Genomic DNA, 18,964 nt, shown 5'->3' on the forward strand with positions numbered 1-18,964 from the left:
ATTGATGTAGTAGCATGTATAATAAATCAGTGGAAGGTTAAAACACTTTTTGTATATAACGGTTTGATTTTAAAAAGGAAACACATATATTTTTTCGAAAAACTAGTGATTTTCTTATCACAGGAGTAGTTTACCTTAACCGAATTCCGCACAACATTTTGGAATTTGGGGTCCTCGATGCTCTTCAACTTTGGACTTGTTTACATTTGTAGCTTTATATCTATTTTAATCTGAGCGTCAAGGATGAGTTTTGTGTAGACGTAACACGCGTCTGTCGTACTTAATTATAATCATGGTACCTTTGATATGTAGTTTACACTAATCATGGACTGCAACAACTTCAGTTAGTTTCACTGATACCAATGATCTTAACATTCGGTAACTCATGTGATTTGCTGTCCATTGGTATCCGTTGCTTCACTCTTATTTTGGAAGTCATAAAAGTATATTCAGTACCATTCAGTAACGTACAATGTATCTAGTTTCGATTGATGTAAATCGACCAGAATGCGTACATGACCAAATATGATAGTAAAAACTTTTAATTTGTTGTGACAATAGGGATGGAAACAATCACTGCTAAAATGATACAGCTATACATCCATTATCAATTTCAACAATTACAACCCTTAAAACTAAACTAAATGTAAATAAGACGGATCCTATTTAGCAAAGCAAAAGTGAAATCACAATCATCTTCTAATCTAGTAATATACGTCGTCCTGCTTATTCTAAGATAAAAGCAGCGATTGATTACATTCGATAAACAGTGTTTTTTCCAGAATGACACGAAATCAACAAGGGCTGTTGAATATTGCCATTGTTTATCCGTACAAGAAAATTGATCAGTTAATAATTTCAGACTAAAAAACAATACAAAGCACAAGTATGAACTAACAACAATAAGCAAACGGCACATTCAAAAAGTAACCAGCAATCCGGGTTTAATGTTTTTAATGTTAACATGCATTGTTTGCAAAGATGCGTGCACAATGTTATATAATAGAGGTTAAGATACCAGTACATTATCTGTTTTCACCTTACCAGTAGTCATATAGACTGAATTTCTTGTGTCCGTAAGCGGTTGACACTATTTGTTTTAAATGTTAGATTTACTATATGATTTTTTTCTCTTTTAATATTGTTAAGCGTGTGGTAATCAGAAGGTTACTACATCATTTGACATCATTTATATTAAATTTTAGATACAAATAAAACAGATCCCGAAGACATTAGTAACATTATAGGTTATATGCCGGTGGAGGACTCCGCATTCCTCCATCCGCTGTCCTGGGGCCTTCTATGTTAAACAATGGTTTAACACGAATTTGAGGTTCTTCATTATTTGACGGAGTGTTGTTCACACTGTTGCCATCCCCTAAAATGGAAAACAGAAACACTGAATTTATAATTATACATCGAAATAAACGATATGACAAAGCATACATGTATAATTTAATTTGAATTCAAAATGTCTAGGTTGAACAAGCAATTGTAGTAAATTGTTTTAAATGTCGATATTGTCTTTAGTCTATTCAATAATGCGAAATAAAATATGTTTTTAAAGACTCGTAAAGATAGCCTATACAAATTGGTAAATATTACCGATAACGAATCGAAGAGCAAACGATTGGGTTCAAAAATTGTGAGATATTTACAAGAAGTTTCAAATGCTTTCATACCGGGCTCCGAACACACCGAAGAAATATTTTTTAAAATTATGGACACTTAGTGAAATAAATGTTTAAAAAAAAAGAAAATTTTTATAAATTCAATATTGCGCATTCGTACATTCTATGTAACCTTCTTACGTTTACGTTTAAGTGTCTTTTGTAGACAAAACATGCGTCTGCCGAACTCAAATATAAGCCATCTTTGATCTTTGATCAGGGCTTGGTAAATCTAGCTAAATTCCAAAATTGAATTCAAAAGCTTATTTGTTAACACTCTGAATCAAACGATACTATCAATGGATTAAGATGGATCATTTATCACCATTGGAAGAAAATTCGACACGGATTATTTAACAGCGTTTATTTCTCGTTTCTCGTTTTTTATATAGATAAGACCGTTAGTTTGAATAATTTTTTGGGTCTTTAATAGAATTCTGTTTGGTGTGAGACACGGCTCCATGTTGAAGGCCGTACATTAACCTATAATGGTTTACTTTTATAAATTGTTATTTGGATGGAGATTTGTCTCATTGGCATTCATATCACATCTTTATATATCTTTTTAGTACAGTTCTAACAATAAATGAAGAACAAGAAGAAAATACGACGAATCACTAGTTTACAATAAACAGTTGATTCATCTATGTTATCAATGTTATTACCATGTTCATTCGACTTGTCCATGTTGTCTACGATTCCCTTTTTAGCCTTATTTTCAGGTACTTGCGGCAAAGTTAATGGCTTAACCTCAGTCACAGGAGGTCTGCAAAAATGAAAATGGTAAACAAAGGTAAATATATATGGCTGTGAATGAAAATTGTTTCTTTAAGCTATCATATAAATAGCGGAAAAGCTAGTTTATAATATGATAGAGTATGTTGGTATTCGGAGTCAAATCCAAGGTTAACGATGTGTTTTGAGAGGTACCTATCTGTTGTATCTCCCTTTCAGCTATGTATTATGAAACGTATTATGCTGAATGTACTATATAAAGGCAAGAGTAGTATATAGTTGTTTGAAATTCGGTCATAAATCGATTTAGAGAAAACAAATCCGGCTTACAAACTAAAAATGAGTCATTATTATTGTCTTTTGAATTTTAAACTGAAAGTTTTTGAATATAAAGTCATGTTCGTATATATAACAAGTTTACATTTATACTATAAGAAAATAACTGTAAATGTAGCAGATACATTTCTTTATTTTTACATTCTATGAAACAGAAATGACTGTCTTTCTTTGAACCATGTGCTGGAGTGAATTATCTCACTAGTACCATCCAATCAAAAGCTGGCATTGTAATGTTTATATTAATAACAATATGTGTTTTGTGTTTTTTTTTCCAATTGACATGTACCAAACAAGTTATTCTAATCAAAATGAAATACAATTTACGCCTTGTAAAGATGATAATTGCTCATTTTTTTTTTCATATTTTGCCTTTATAACTGAGATGACGCTGTTTCAAAGGTGCTTAAACGATATATGAACCACATGTCATAGTCTAAATCGCGAGAGGTTGGTACGATAATCAGAGGGGAATATGATGTTATGTACATTATCACGTGTTATAGTCTAACTAATCAGCTACATATAAAGACATCATTGTAAACATGGTGAAAAATTAAATCTTACTTTCTCCTTATATATCTGCATGCAAAAAATATCGATACCAGTAAACAAGCTGCGACTACTGCTGCTGCAATTTCATATGCAACCATGTTCATCTGGTACTCGAAGAAAGTTAATGGCTTTTCTGTGGTCGTACTTTCTACAATTGATGATGGGATGGTTACATTTACTGTAATTGTTGAAAACAAGCCACCAGTGTCTTCGGCTTTTACTGTCATAAATACCACGTGTCCATTCGGATAATGTATAATTAGATCTGTATTCACAAAAATACTGCCGTTTTGAAATATTCCAAACAATTTTTCAGCGTTGATAATTTCATAATAAAAATCCCCGTGATCGCCTAAATCTTGATCAGAGGCACTGACAGAAAGAATAATTGTACCGACTAATTCTGTATATAAAACAGTTATATCATACGACGATTGGGTAAATGTTGGAGTAAACTCGTTTACATAATCAACACGCACGTCAACGATGCACGTGTCAGTTAATCCACCACTATCAGTCACTGTGACGGTACAGGTAAAATCTGTTGGGTTTGATGCGTCGTCCAGGTCGTAATCTCCGTTAAAGGAGAAAACTCCTGTAGATGATGAAATGGCCACCCTGCTGTTGTCAGCTCCACAATCCTTTGTATATATCATAACATCATTCACTGAAGCTATGTCCGGATCTTCAACATCGTAACGTATCACAGGAAAGGAATCGCCAGACTGTAAAATATCAAATGAGTTTTAATTTCAAATCGTATATGCTGTTGGTTTTAAATTTTTATTCCATGTAACAATAGCTTCAATGCAAACATAATAAAGAAAATAGTTATCATAGGTACCAGGATTATAATTTGGTGCGCCAGACGCGCGTTTCGTCTGCAAAAGACTCATTAGTGACGCTCATATACACTATTTTATAAAATCAAACTAGTACAAAGATAGAGAGCATTAAAGATCCACCCATAAAGTTGTACTAAATACGGCTTAGGTAATCTATGCTTCGGATAAGAAAACCCTTAGTTTTTCGAAAATTCAAAGTTTTGTACACAGGAAATTTATAAAAATGACCACATTGTTGATATTCATGTCAACACCGGAGTGTTGACTACTGAGCTGGTGATACCCTCTGGGACAAAACTTCCACCAGCAGTGGCATCTACCCAGTGGTGTAAATAATTATCAAAGGTACCATGATTATAATTTAGTACGCCAGACGCGCGTTTCGTTTACATAAGACTCATCAGTGACGCTCATATCAAAATATTCATAAAACCAAACTAGTACAAAGTTGACTGACGAGCATTGAAGATTCTAAATTCCAAAAAGTTGTGCCAAATACGGCTAAAGTAATCTATGCATGGGCTAAAAAGAATCCTTGGTTTTTCGAAAAAATCAAAGTTTCGTAAACAGGAAATTTATAAAAATGACCAAATTATAGATATTGAAAAAACATACATCTTTTAAACGGAAGGCTCTTTTGCAGAATGTGACCATTCGGATTAGACTCTTTACCGGGTTATTAATAATATAAACAACCCTTCAAGAGTTTTTGGTGGTTCTTGCTTCTTAGCCTTTAGTTTTCTGTGTTGTGTCTGTTTGTCTTTTTCATTTTTAGCCATGATGTTATCAGTTTATTTTCGATCTATGAGTTTGTCCCTCTGGTATCCTTCACCCCTCTTTTATGGATAAATATATATTGTTTCTATTGCGATTGGTTGATGTCTGTTAATCGTTAACCAAACATCTTCTTGCTTCAATTTATTGATTGAAAATCAGATAAAAGGGGGACGAAAGATACCAAAGGGACAGTCAAAATCGTAAATCTAAAACAAACTGACATCGCCATGGCTAAAAATGAAAAAGACAAACAGAAAAACAATAGTACACATGACACAACATAGAAAACTAAGGAATAAACAACACGAACCCCGCAAAAAACTAGGGGTGATCTCATGTGCTCCGGAAGAGTACGCAGATCCTGCCCCAAATGCGGCACCCGTCGTGTTGCGTATGTGAGTTTTTTTTATGTGACTTGTATATTTTATCTAATGCAGTTGCAGAAAAAATTAAATATTTGGAATCAAATCAGGTTGGTTAACATCAGTACACCGTTTATATTAGGTATCATAATAATAAAAATATATATTTGATATTCGAATAATATTTATCGTTATTACGATCATAAGTTTTTTCAATCTAATTGATTCACATTTTTCATGTCGGGTCTTTTATTGCCGACTATATCATATACGGTATTGTTTTTTTCTAATTGTTGAATGGCAGACAGTTGTTTAAAATTGTGTACATTCACTTTCTAGAAAAATGTGGATCTTTGTCCCATTGGCAGTAATACAGTGTACTTCCTCTATACGTATTGTAATATATTTGCATTTGTAAGACGATATCATTATTTGTTTTTATTTAATGGAGAGGCCTCAGTGGCCAAGTGATCTTAGCAGTTACTACTGCAATTACTAGCCAGTCAGCACTGAGGTTGTCAGTTCTATCCCAGCTCGAGCTGGTACACTCGAATTTAATCTTAATTGACTAGTAATGTTTGTTTTCTTAAAATTGGCGTTTAAACAAAAACAAATAATGTTAACTCACCACTCCCTCGTCTCTCATAATTTTGAAATATTTTTGTGCTATTACTGGGGTTTCATTTTCATTGCCAATATTTACAATCAAACGTTGCGTGTCAAACCATTTTCCGTCAGAAACTGTGATGAAAATAGCAATGGAAGGGTCACCGATGACGTCATAATCAATATTTGCTGCGGTCAAGACTTCTCCAGCTATAATACATCGACATATATAGAATTTAGTTTGAAAACTATATTGAAAATTAATTGTAATGCAAGGAATTATTCAACAAAATTACATAAAACCCTGAAAACGGAGACATTGTTTACATCTTCTTATAATTATCTATCGATATTAACATGGAGAAATTTGAAGTGAAAATTAAAACCAAAAAATAATGGCAATAATGAACTCTGAGGAAAACACAAAAAGAAACGACCCTAACCGAATGGCAAAATATAAAGCTCAAATACATCAAACTAATGGATACCAACTGTCATATTCCTAACTCAGTACAGGCATGTTCTTATGTAGAAAATTTTGTTTTAAATCTAGTTTTATAGCTAGCTAAACCTCTCGCATGAATGACAGTCCTATCAATTTCAAGTAGTATGATTTTTTTTTTATTAAAATGTTTATTGCTGCTATTTTAGTGATGGAAAATATGTATAGTGTTAAGGAATGTATTTCGCCATACACTTCTCTTATTAAATGTCCACGTTACGCTAAACCGCTGGTCAATTTTTATCCAATACATTAGCTTATCATCTTTTATAGAAGTTTTCTTCCCAAATGTATGATCTTGAACCTTTGACCATTTCCTTTTTAAAGTAAATAGTATGTGATAATTTGAGTCATTATTGTTTATCAACTTGTTTTTAATTTTACCATGTACTGCATGTAATGATTTTTTTCCCGACCAATCAACATCAGTTTGTCTCTTACTTCCAAAATTTTGAATGGTGTAAACAATCAAAATAGAAGGTATAATTGCCAAAGAATAAGTATGTAAGCTTTCAAATAAAAAGGTAAAAGAGCATGTTTGCATTTCAGTTCTTCCTTTCAATTATTACTTACTATTTGGATTGACTGTAAATAATTTGGCGCCATACGATGGATTAAATTGTGCATAATACTCAAGAACATCAGTGACGTCAGTATCTGCTGCAACAGGCTGGAATACAGTCGTTCCAACGGCTACGTTTTCTGTGATACTTTCGGATGTAGGTAAATTGGTGAATGTTGGGTCCACATTTCTATCTTTAAAAAGTAAAATCACAAAAATACTGAACTCAGAGGAAAATCAATTTGGGAAGTCCATAATCACATGGCAAAATCAAAAAAAACAAAACGCATCAAAAACGAATGGACAAGAACTGTCATATTCCTGACTTGGTACAGGCATTTTCAAATGTAGAAAATGGTGGATTAAACCTGGTTCTATAGCGCTAACCCTCTCACATTAATAACAGTCTCATCAAATTCCGTTACATTTACATGATGCGTTAAATAAACAGTCACAATCAATAAAATAGTCAAAATATGGGAACATGAGTCATCATCGTATAACAATTTAACAGGACACATATAAAGTCAGAACAAATAAGTAAATTGGTAAACGTCGGGTCAACATTTCTATCTTTAACATATAAAGTCGGAACAAGTTAGTAAATATGTGACATCGGGTCGATGTTTCTATCATTGACATACAAAGTAAGAAGCACTAAATAAATGGGTGAATGTTGGGTTGATTTTTGTATATATTATCGATAGTTGTATAACCAATTAAGTGTTTCTAATCTACAAACTCATCAAAGAGCGATATCTCTTAGATGAGATTCAGCCAAGTAGCATCATTGCGTTGATAGACAATTAATAAAAAAGTAATCGCTAGTTTCGAATTTTGATTAAATTACTGAATTAACTCAAAATTTAACTTTATGGAATTATCAATTACCATTATTTAGTATGTATCTAATGATTTTCTGTAAAGATAAATTCATTTTTCAAATTCTTTTTCTTCTTCTTCAAACTTTATCAACAATTACAAAAAGTCATCTTGTATTGCAAATTAAATGCTGACATTTCGTGTTTTTGTTTGCCTTATGGTTCATATATCCCATGTTACCAACCAACCCACCTTTTCCCATAGATTATATATCAAAGATAACACCACTTACTGTTAATGGTAACAGTTACTGTCGTTGCATCAGAGTTACCACGGTTATCTGCTACAGTTGCAGTAAGTGTATAACTACCCTGACCATGACGTACAAGATTTTCTGTCAATACTATCTTACCAGCTGAAAAATTGTTTTGAAAGCGATATGTTATGCTTATTATGTTTACAGGCAATAATATAGTTTAATGATGTTTTAAATTATAATAAACAAAGATTGAAAACAACAAGTCTAATATTTTCTTGCGTCCGAAACGCTTTTCTGGATTTACCTTCATCAGGAACGCCCGAGGAAAACTGACACATGCGTTCAAAAAGGAGCGAGACTGGGTCATGTACAGGTATGTATAGGTGTCTCGTTTTATACAAGGATCAGTTGTCATGGGAATCCACGCTGAATTAAAATTTCGCAATCAGGAATAGAACACTATCGGTAGATTTCAAGATCAGATACATATTGTGGTATGCAAATAAATAAGATTGATTAACTTATTGATTGTTTGGTGTTTAATTACCATTTCAGCACTATCGTGCTATTTCGTTGTGGTCAGTTTTTGTTGGTTGAGGAAGCCAAAATCCCCAGAGAGAAAAAGAGACCTTCGTAAAGAAATAAGTCCTCCAAAATAAGTCTCTGTATAAATAAGTTCCTACATGACTCGCCACCTTGTTTCTGTCTCAGCCTAAGCTTGACGATTGATTGATGATAAGATCAAGGAACGCAAAATAAAAATATTATTAATAAGGACGAATAATCGTAGCAAAAAGATAGATCAATGCAACAACTTTTGCAACGGTCGCATTTTAATTGTTTCTACGCTAAAAATGAAATACTAATCTTTTGCGACTATTTGATATGCTATCTTACCGTCAGTTATTGTGAATGGTCCTCCACCAGCAAGGGTAAATGTAAATGGATCATTTTCTGGATCTGAAGCAACTACAGTATAAACCAAGGTACCAGTCCAATCGGTAATGGCGTCAAGCGTTGCCGTGGCTACGGTAAAAATAAATAGCATGAGCTTGATGACTTAGTAGTCATTCTGAAAATGATGTACTTTTGAGAACGGATAATTAAAGGAGTAGGTCCGGTAAGGACCGATTTTGGCCTCAAATTTCAGTTTCATCTGACGAAAGATTTTGACCACTGTTTAAACACTTAAGTGTCTATTTCATATGATTCAATTAGTTTATGTGCAAGATTTTAACTTATTAAGTCATTAAAAATGATCCGATTCAAGCTCAAATATGGAAAATCTAACAAATATCCGAAAAAATGTCACTTTTCAGAAGGTTTTTGTCAAAAACGGAAGTGGCCGCATCCGTGTTCATCCTCAATCTTTACATATGTTATGTATTATCATCCAATACAACTTCCATTTCAATATTTTGGATGAACACGAATGCGGCCACTTTCGTTTTACCCGGAAACCGTCTAAAATTTAACTAAAATGATGGAATTATGAAGATTTCAGTAATTTAGCACGACTTCACGGTGCTAGTACCCAATATATGTTCATTGTAGTGTAAAAAACAGCCCATATTTATGTAGCAGAACCATTCTGCTATCCATTAACTAAGTAAAAGTTTACATTTCAACAATTTTGTAAAACCGCTATTTTTGGGGCCAAAAAGAGGTCTTACCGGACCTACTCCTTTAAAGAAAGGACTTTTTTTTACATGTTGACGTAAAAAAAAAGGACAGTCTATGTATGAAATACATTGAAGACCTGTTGGTTACCTTCTGCTGTTGTCTGCTCTATGATCGGGTTGTTGTCTCTTTGGCACATTCCCCATTTCCATTCTCAATTGTATGTATAATTAAATCTTTTCTTTAATGGAAAAAATGGAAAAACATGAAATAAAGCTTTAATAAAATAAAAAAAAAAGAAGATAGCAATTCATATATATCTTGTGTCTAAAGCGCTTTTCAAGATTTCATTTCGTAACGAACGCTTAATTAAAACTTGAAAGCAAAAACTCTATAAGTACTCAATTACATGTAGATGCGGACTAAATGATCATAGGGGACATTAATAAATATCAAAATCAACCGCATGTCAAATTTGGCTGTTAAAAGGTTTTTTTAAATTTATGACTGAAGTAAATTTACCTGTTGCAGTAGCCATTGACGGACCACTATTTGGTGAAACATTTACTGTAAAGGAACCAACACTAACACTAGCGGGTGATGCAGAATGCGCTTCTATACATTCCGCAGTTAATGTATAACTTGGTGTCGTTGCTGCGTTTAACTCTGGCCAATCTTGAAGGTATAATGTATAACCTAAAAGGAGGCAATAGATATAAAATACAGACATGTCTGATTGACGATAGAAAAAATCAAAATTCTTCCAAACTGGTTCTGATTTTTTTAAATATACTCTTGAAAAATAAATGTTCAAGAAGGTACGATCAAAGATAAAAGATATTAAGAAATCGATATCGTGAAATGCAGCGACCTAAGTTTTATGTCAACATGTTTGATGATTTCGGACATGACTGTTTGTTTAGTCATTACAAAAAGGTCAAGACTTTCGTCCCTTTGCAAAGCCACGAGCAACGGCTCATGCTCGTCCGCACAGATAGCCACACACGTATTTTAACTCTTAACGGGTGTACTACATTACGTATATTTTTTATTTATTATTACTAGTAATTTACATTATAATACATGTATATTTTAGCTAAAAATAGTCATTATCTCTCTAAAAAGGGAAACACGTTCGAAACCCAAAGAGCAACATCAACATTAATATTAAAAGGTAATACATAATTTCAAACACAAAGACTAAAACTATCATATAGTTAAAAATTTAACTTCAAGGCAAAATCCTTTGTAAATATATAGACGAAGAATGCATTGAAAAATGTAGGTTCAAGTATCGAGTATTTCATGCGTGTAAGGATATTGCAAGCATTAAAGTGTACATTTACCTGGAGATAAGCTATTGGCCTGTCTGACACTAAATGGAAAACTAGCAGAACTGGTCAGGTAACAATAATAACCGTCATTTGGTTCTGTTATTAGAATATCCGTTAGATTTTTTTCCAAATAATCATCTTGAGAAATAGTTACTGAAGTTCCAGTAAATCCACCAGAAGTAATGGCCTATAATAGCAGAAAAGGTATATTTAGGCTTGATAGTAATGATTGCATGGTATACTATACACTGTATCATGAAGTTACAATATCGTCTTTTGGGCTGGTATGGTTGTTCTCTTTACATTGCAGCTCTTGTGTTGTAGTATTACACCATTGTCCCAGGTTTAGGGAAGTGTTGGTGCCTTCAAGCGAGTTTAAGCCAGCGGCTAGCAACATTATGTATGCATGGGCCTGCCCCAAGTCAGCAGCTTGTAATTAGTTGTTGTCGTTTGTTGCTGTGTAAAATATTTGTTTTTGTTCATCTTTTCTAAATACTTGAAATCAAAGAAAAAACTATGAAATTAATGATTTTGCCATTTACCATTATTTACAAGTAATGCATATTTGATATGTTTTTCGTTTTCTGATCAAAATATATATATCCCCTTAATTCTAATTTAGGATGATGGTAAGTATTTCACTTCACTGTATTTATTTTTTTCAATTCTGACTGAATGTCATGAATAATGATATGTGCATGCCGAATAAAATTTGACAAAGGTCACAAACCGTTGAAGAGATATGCAGAAACTTTAAGTAAAACAAAAGTTGGGGGGGGGGGGGGGGATACCAACGCCCATTTTTGTTATATCCAGAAATGTATAAGGTCTTGGTTTACAATAAGTCTGTAATAAATGAAGACAAAAGAATAATGTATTTTTATTAGATACGACTACATGCATTCTGCTTAAAGACCATTATATTGGAAATAAGAATTATTGGTTTTTAATTCTTACCACATTTTCTACTGTTATTGTAACAACTGTTGTAGCTGTATTATAGCAGTCATCTGTAACCATTGGTGTGATAGTATAAGTGCCTTCTGGTATGTTTGTCTGTAAAGTCTTCACTTGGCCTAAAAAAAGAATAAACATTTCAATCATGATTATACATTGTTGTTCATACAGTGAATGCAATCGGCAATCTGCGGGTAAATCCGCTACTGGTACGGAATCGGCCGACTTATGACGAATGACATCGAATGATAAACTGACACGCCTTTACCAAAGACTTATTTAGCAAACAATTGAAAATCAGACTATGTGAGTCATATTGCTACATTTTATAAACTATTAAGGGTTTATGATATTATAACAAATAACACATTCGGAGACTACCTATCTTTGAAACCGCTACATAAAATTTACCTGTATCCTTACAGATTGACACCTGCTGATATGAAAATATCAACCCTGAAAATAATTTTTATTTCATGCATGTAAATGACGGAATTAAATGGGAGTAAAGTCAAAAGCATGGTCCAGAGGATATGCATTACATAGAATACAGATTACCTCTGAATTTACACACAAGTTAAAGTGAAAAAAAGAAGCATTCATTTCTTAAATGTTGTGAGACTTGATAGCATACGATAGTAGACTTGATAAATGAAACATACGATAGCACCAACATTTTGCAGATGTCACATCACCATGCAAAACTTGAAAAAAAACAGAGTTTTTAGCAAAAAGGGCTTATATTAAAATAATAGATACAGAGAAAGATCATCTCGTTTATTATAGCCACATGCTGTCTTGACCAAATCATCATACCAGTTTTACTATATTACCATTATTAGTATCGACGTAGAAATATGGGTTGTCGTTCGCCTTTGTCGAATACACAATGGTGTCCCCACCATCGTCGGAAACAATAAGGGACAGGATATTTGTCTCTGCTGGTGTGATGTCATCTATCGACACAGCCTCTGCGGTTCCAATTGTAAATGTTGGTACTGTACCTAGAGTATGAAAATTATACTGTATTGATTTGTTTTTATTTCAGATTTGATTTTTTATATTATCCAAACACTACAATTTTTACACAGACTAATGTTTAGTTAAAATGTTTTTTTAATTCACTGAAATTTTTCATTCATTTGTATCACATGTTTTAGAAATAATTTCAGAACGAGGTTTCAATGAGACTGATACATGTACGTCAAAAGAATACACCATTTTAGCATGTTTTGTAACTCTCGTGATTTGCATCCGAGTTATGCATTAATATTTGTTGCGGAATAAGCCTTTTAATTTCTCAGAATAATTCACAGGTACATGTACATTGTACATTACATATTGATTTAATAAAATTCATGTCATTTCAATATATTTACAGTTTACAAGTCGTGAATTTAAAAAAAAACATAAAAATAAACGGAAATTCTGTTATCGTGCCCTTTACTATTTTGTTTTCTTGATAGAAGTTCATTCTCCATTTTAAAATTATTTATGAACATTTTGCATAAACAAAATTTAAAAAGTTTTGGTGATGAAAATTTCTGTTTCTTGATCAAATCGGTTAGACATTGTTTTCCTTCAACATGTGTGCAATTATAAATGTTTTATTGATAAATGCACAGGCCCGTAGCCAGAAATTTCCAAAGGGGTGCGGGGGGGGGGGGGGGCGGGGTCGTTGTACTCACAAACTCGACTTTAACAGTCACAATTCAAACAGAACATTGAATGTAACAGTGCTTATTTGTTTTCAAGGGGGGGTTACGGTTATGATGCATCAGGGTACTTCGTCTGTGTTTTTGCTCTATGGTCGGGTTGTTGTCTCTTTGACGCATTCCTCATTTCTGTTCTCACTTTTATCAATTTATTTTTTAAAATCAATTACAAAGTATGTGAAATTATTTTATAAGCCGGTTAGCAGAATAATTTAAGTATCTAGAATCCATAAACAATATAACTTGAATACAATACATACTTGCAATTGTCGTTGCCTTTATTGCAAATTTAAGTGCAGTTGAAAAGGTATTTTCAGAAGCCCAGTCATAAATACTGCCAACAGCTAAGTCCGTTATCGATGATGAGCGACGATTTGTGACTGGATATCCACTTGAAGCAGTATGCATTATGATATTTGGTGACGCATACCTAGGGAAACAAATGATAGATGAAATAATGATATAATGTAAAACATTTATATATTTTTTTCAGGATTAAGTTGTAAGAAAAGGTTGCATACTTAATTTTTTGTGCTCTGGAATCATTTTGCAAATAACCTGCATCAATTATTATAGAATGTATGGTATGCGTGTCAATGAGCCAACTCCCCATCCAAGTCACAATTTATAAAAGTAAACCATGATTATCATGTCTGTTCGAGGAAACAAGTTTACAATCGGATTCATCTTAATTGTAATGGGAAACAATGAAATGGAGAATGGCAATGGGAAAAGTGTCAAAGGAACAAGACCACAACTGTTGACATTCATTTTATTCCGTGCGGACAGACAGAAGTATCATAGAGAGGGAAGAACTCCCAAAACATATTGACTATTATAACTAAACTGCCTGAAGATTATAAGAATGCCGAAAAAAATAACTAAACTATATTTCATCATCGACCAAACTATTAAAACTGAGAGAAATATGTGATCGGTGATTTCATTCATATAGCTTTCAACATCAAATCTGATGTATCCACATGCAGTTGCTATGTTTTATGTATCCACATGCAGTTTCTATGTGTTATGTGTTCACATGCAGTTTCTATGTGTTATGTGTTCACATGCAGTTTCTTTGTGTGATATGTTCACATGCAATTTTTATGTGTGATGTGTTCACATGCAGTTTCCATGTGTGATGTGTTCACATGCAGTTTCTATGGGTAATTTATTAACATACAGTTTCTATGTGTGATGTTTTCACATGCAATTTCCATGGGTAATGTGTTCACATGCAGTTTCCATGTGTAATGTGTTCACATGCAGTTTCTATGTGTTATGTGTTCACATGCAGTTTCTATGTGTGATATGTTCTCATGCAATTTTTATGTGAGATGTGTTCACATGCAGTTTCCATATGTGATGTGTTCACATGCAGTTTCTATGGGTAATTTATTCAAATGCAGTTTCTATGTGTGATGTGTTCACATGCAGTTTCCATGTGTAATGTGTTCACATGCAGTTTCCATGTGTAATGTGTTCAAATGCAGTTTATATGTGTAATGTGTTCACATGCAGTTTCTATGTGTTATGTGTTCACATGCAGTTTCTATGTGTGATATGTTCACATGCTATTTTTATGTGTGATGTGTTTACATGCAGTTTCCATATGTGATGTGTTCACATGCAGTTTCTATGGGTAATTTATTCACATGCAGTTTCTATGTGTGATGTGTTCACATGCAGTTTCCATGTGTTATGTGTTCACATGCAGTTTCCTTGTGTAATGTGTTCACATGCAGTTTATATGTGTGATGTGTGCACTTGCAGTTTCCATGAGTGATGTGTTCAGATGCAGTTTCTATGGATGATGTGTTTACATGCAGTTTCTATGAGTGATGTGTTCACATGCAGTTTCTATGGGTGATGTGTTCACATGCAGTTTCTATAGGTGATGTGTTCACATGCAGTTTATATGTGTGATGTGTTAACATGCAGTTTCCATGTGTGATGTGTTCACATGCAGATTCTATGAGTGATGTGTTCACATGCATTTTCTATGGGTGATGTGTTGACATGCAGTTCTCAAATGTAATGTGTTCACATGCAGTTTCCATGCGTGATGTGTTCACATGCAGTTTCTATGGATGATGTGTTCACATGCAGATTCTATGGGTGATGTGTTCACATGCAGTTTCTATGGGTGATGTGTTGACATGCAGTTCTCATATGTGATGTGTTCACATGCAGTTTCTATGTGTGATGTGTTCACATGCAGTTTATATGTGTGATGTGTTCACATGCAGTTTCCATGTGTAATGTGTTCACATGCAGTTTCTGTGTGTGAGGTGTTCACAGAAGTTTCTATGTGTGATGTGTTCACATGCGGTTTCTATGTGTGATGTGTTCACATGCAGTTTCCATGTGTAATGTGTTCACATGCAGTTGCTATATGTGGTGTGTTCAAATGCAGTTTCCATGTGTAATGTGTTCACATGCAGTTTCTTAGTGTGATGTTTTCACATGCAGTTTCTATGTGTGATGTGTTCACATGCATTTCTATAGGTAATGTGTTCACACGCAGTTTCTATAGGTGATGTGTTCACATGGAGTTTCTATGTGTGATGTGTTCACATGCAGTTTCCATGTGTGATGTGTTCACATGCAGATTCTATATGTGATGTGTTCACAAGCAGTTTCCATGTGTGATGTGTTCACATGCAGTTTCCATGTTATTTTCGATATAAAAATTAGTAGATGTGATATGATTGCCATTAAAAAAACTATTCCCCAGATTTGAAATAAAGTGGTCGTAAGCCGTCAACAATGACAAAAACATACCATAGTCAGCTATAAGGGGCCCCGACATGAAAAATGTAAAACTTTTAAAATGAGGAAATCGGCGGACTAGTTATTTCATTTTTTGTACAACTAAGCCGTTAGTTTTCTCGTTTGAATTGTTTTACATTGCCAAGTTATTCTTGGGAACTTTTATAGTTGACTTTGCGGTATTGGCTTTGTTCATCGTTGAAGGCTGTACGGTGACCTATAATTGTTAATGTATGTGTTATTCGGTCCCTTTTTGAGAGTTGTCTCATTGCCAATCCTACCACATCTTCTTTTTTATATATTCATATTTACACGACCCAATGACAATCCTGCACTTATGGTTCTTGGCTTGTGGTACTAGGTGCATAAAGAATGATTGTGATCGAGTTTAGCATGTTTGTAAGCAAATGACCTTTCCTAACCTGACATAGTGATGAAAATGCACAACACATAAGCAAACTTTAAAACGTAGTTGACTTAAATTAAATCCGAACATGCAAGAGATACACAAACAATAGACAAAGTGCCTGTCATATAAGTGCACTCACAGCTACTGATAGCCAGTTTGAAGCTAATTATAACAAGTAAAACTACTGTGTTAAATTTACATCCTTCTACAGTTTGATAAGCGGCTAAAGGGACATTATCGTTCGAAAAAGGAACGAAAGATCGTCTCTTTTCTCATGAATGTTAGTAAAGAGATTTCCCGTGTGAAACTTTTGTTTGATAAAATTATATGCTCATGTTGTGAGTCGAAAACAAATAATTATTGACATCCTTCAAAACGGACCATGCATCAGAATCACATAATTTATCCTAAGTTCCTTAAGATGTTTAAAATTGTCACTCCAAATAGTAAATTCCATTATTGTATACACCTACCATCCTATCATATCCCCATGTTGTACAGATATTCTGTCAACCGAAGCGACATCTAGTGTGTGAGATCCACCAGCGCCTGCATTTGAAAAAAAAGTATACACACATTGATCTTTTATAAATACTAAGTGTAAATAGCAGTACAAAAACAACAAAAAATAAAAAAGGAATGTGTAAATATGATGAATACTTAATGTTTATGTAAAATAGAGAAAAAATATCAAGAGTAATTGTACCTTGAGCTTTTGTCGTAGACAAGACAAGACAAAACAATTATCTTATGTAAGTCTCACCTCTTATAAAACATTTACATAATGTATATAAAAAAAAATACACAAAAAATACCCTTACTTATAAGGTAATTATAACATGGAAATGTAATTTGCTCAAAGGATACACACTTTGTCTTTATACATGTAGCCTCCAGATGGAAAATATTGAAATGTTTTTTTTTATAATATGTCATATAAAAAAGAAAATGTGGTATGATTAACAATGAGACAACTGTCCATAAGAGACCAAAAAGACACAGACATTAGCAACTATAGGTCACCATACGGCCTACATGTTTTTTTATGCCTCATTTTTTTTTATATGCCATGGTTTTGATAGTATGTCATGGTTTTGATTATAGGTCATGGTTTTGATAGTGTGCCATAGTTTTGATGATAGTCATGGTTTATATATTAATATGTCATGATTTTATGATATGCAATGATTTTGATAGTATGTCGTTGTTTTTACTCTAACCTGCTGTTAATTCATTCTTTCCTTTAAGCGTATACGAGTATGTTCCAGTTTTTCGCCATATCTGTAATTGAACTGTCCCTCCACTGTTCGTCCATATTTCCCATCGACTTATAGAACCACAACACGTGACCTGGTAAATCTCGTCCTCCAATAGATAACCTCTACCAGTAGTTGTAATAGTTGACGCAAACGAGGTTACAGGATTGTTACCTATTATCTCTCCTGTTAGTGTACATTTACTAAATGCTACAAAATATAGTTAAAAAGTGGTTAGGAAACCACCAGTAACTTCTAAAAAACGGGGGAGGGGGAGAGGGGGGGGGGAGGGTCTCAGCGCGAAAATATTTATTTAGTTTTTGTGATGCAATCAATAATAGTATTTTCTTTTCTCTCAGTATTTAACACTATAAGGTATAAGGAAATTCAGGACATTTTTTGTTTGTCATCTGCTTGACCAAAATGTTGTTTTTTTTCACATCAAATTGGGGATCAGAATATTTATTTAGAAAAAATATCTATCCACAACGAGAACTTTTTTACCGTCTTTGTATTTGCCGAAACGTCTTAGTACATGTAAATTGAAAATCATACCAAAACTTCTTTTTTTTTATATTGAAATATTTTTTCACTGTGTATTTACCATCCATAAGCCTTAAATATTGGATGTGTCATTTTCAAGATACTCTAAAGGAGGATCCGTATACATTTGGTATTAAAATAAGTAATTTTTGTTTATGTCTGTAATATTTGCCATTGCACATTTAACACTACCAGTCTTTAAAAATGTCTATTTTGAGCATCAACTTTTTTAAACGGTAACCGTTATAAGGTGTCTTGCAGTGTAAAAAAATGCAAACTTTTTTTTGTATTTCCCTGAAATAAACGGCAACACAGTTCTAGACAAGT

At 33.4% G+C, this 18,964-nt stretch overlaps 1 protein-coding gene across 1 annotated transcript; it reads right to left on the minus strand.

Annotated features, from left to right (window-relative positions):
- Positions 1–1,040: 1,040 nt before the first annotated feature.
- On the minus strand, positions 1,041–13,423 carry LOC134689873 (protocadherin Fat 4-like). The gene is made up of 12 exons (XM_063549843.1): positions 13,390–13,423; positions 12,776–12,946; positions 11,943–12,061; positions 10,998–11,172; positions 10,174–10,347; positions 8,929–9,057; positions 8,065–8,187; positions 6,962–7,144; positions 5,909–6,096; positions 3,309–4,021; positions 2,336–2,436; positions 1,041–1,378 (listed from the first exon to the last, which is right to left on the minus strand). The coding sequence occupies exons 1-12, from the start codon at positions 13,421–13,423 to the stop codon at positions 1,242–1,244; spliced, it is 2,247 nt and encodes a 748-aa protein (XP_063405913.1). The 3' UTR covers positions 1,041–1,241.
- Positions 13,424–18,964: the final 5,541 nt, after the last annotated feature.

This window comes from Mytilus trossulus, chromosome 11, assembly GCF_036588685.1.
Source record: "Mytilus trossulus isolate FHL-02 chromosome 11, PNRI_Mtr1.1.1.hap1, whole genome shotgun sequence".
In the NCBI taxonomy this organism is placed as follows: Eukaryota; Metazoa; Mollusca; class Bivalvia; order Mytilida; family Mytilidae; genus Mytilus; species Mytilus trossulus.

What these genes read in the sequence shown, in the direction of transcription:
- LOC134689873 (XM_063549843.1), bottom strand. Translation starts at nt 13,423, where the DNA reads ATGGAGAATGAACTTCTATCAAGAAAACAAAATA. An exon ending in ACCATTCACAATAACTGACG is followed by an intron (nt 8,188 to 8,928) that starts GTAAGATAGCAT and finishes ACAATTTTTCAG; the next exon opens with CTGGTAAGATAGTATTGACA. An exon ending in ATTTACAGTCAATCCAAATA is followed by an intron (nt 6,097 to 6,961) that starts GTAAGTAATAAT and finishes GATGTATTATAG; the next exon opens with CTGGAGAAGTCTTGACCGCA.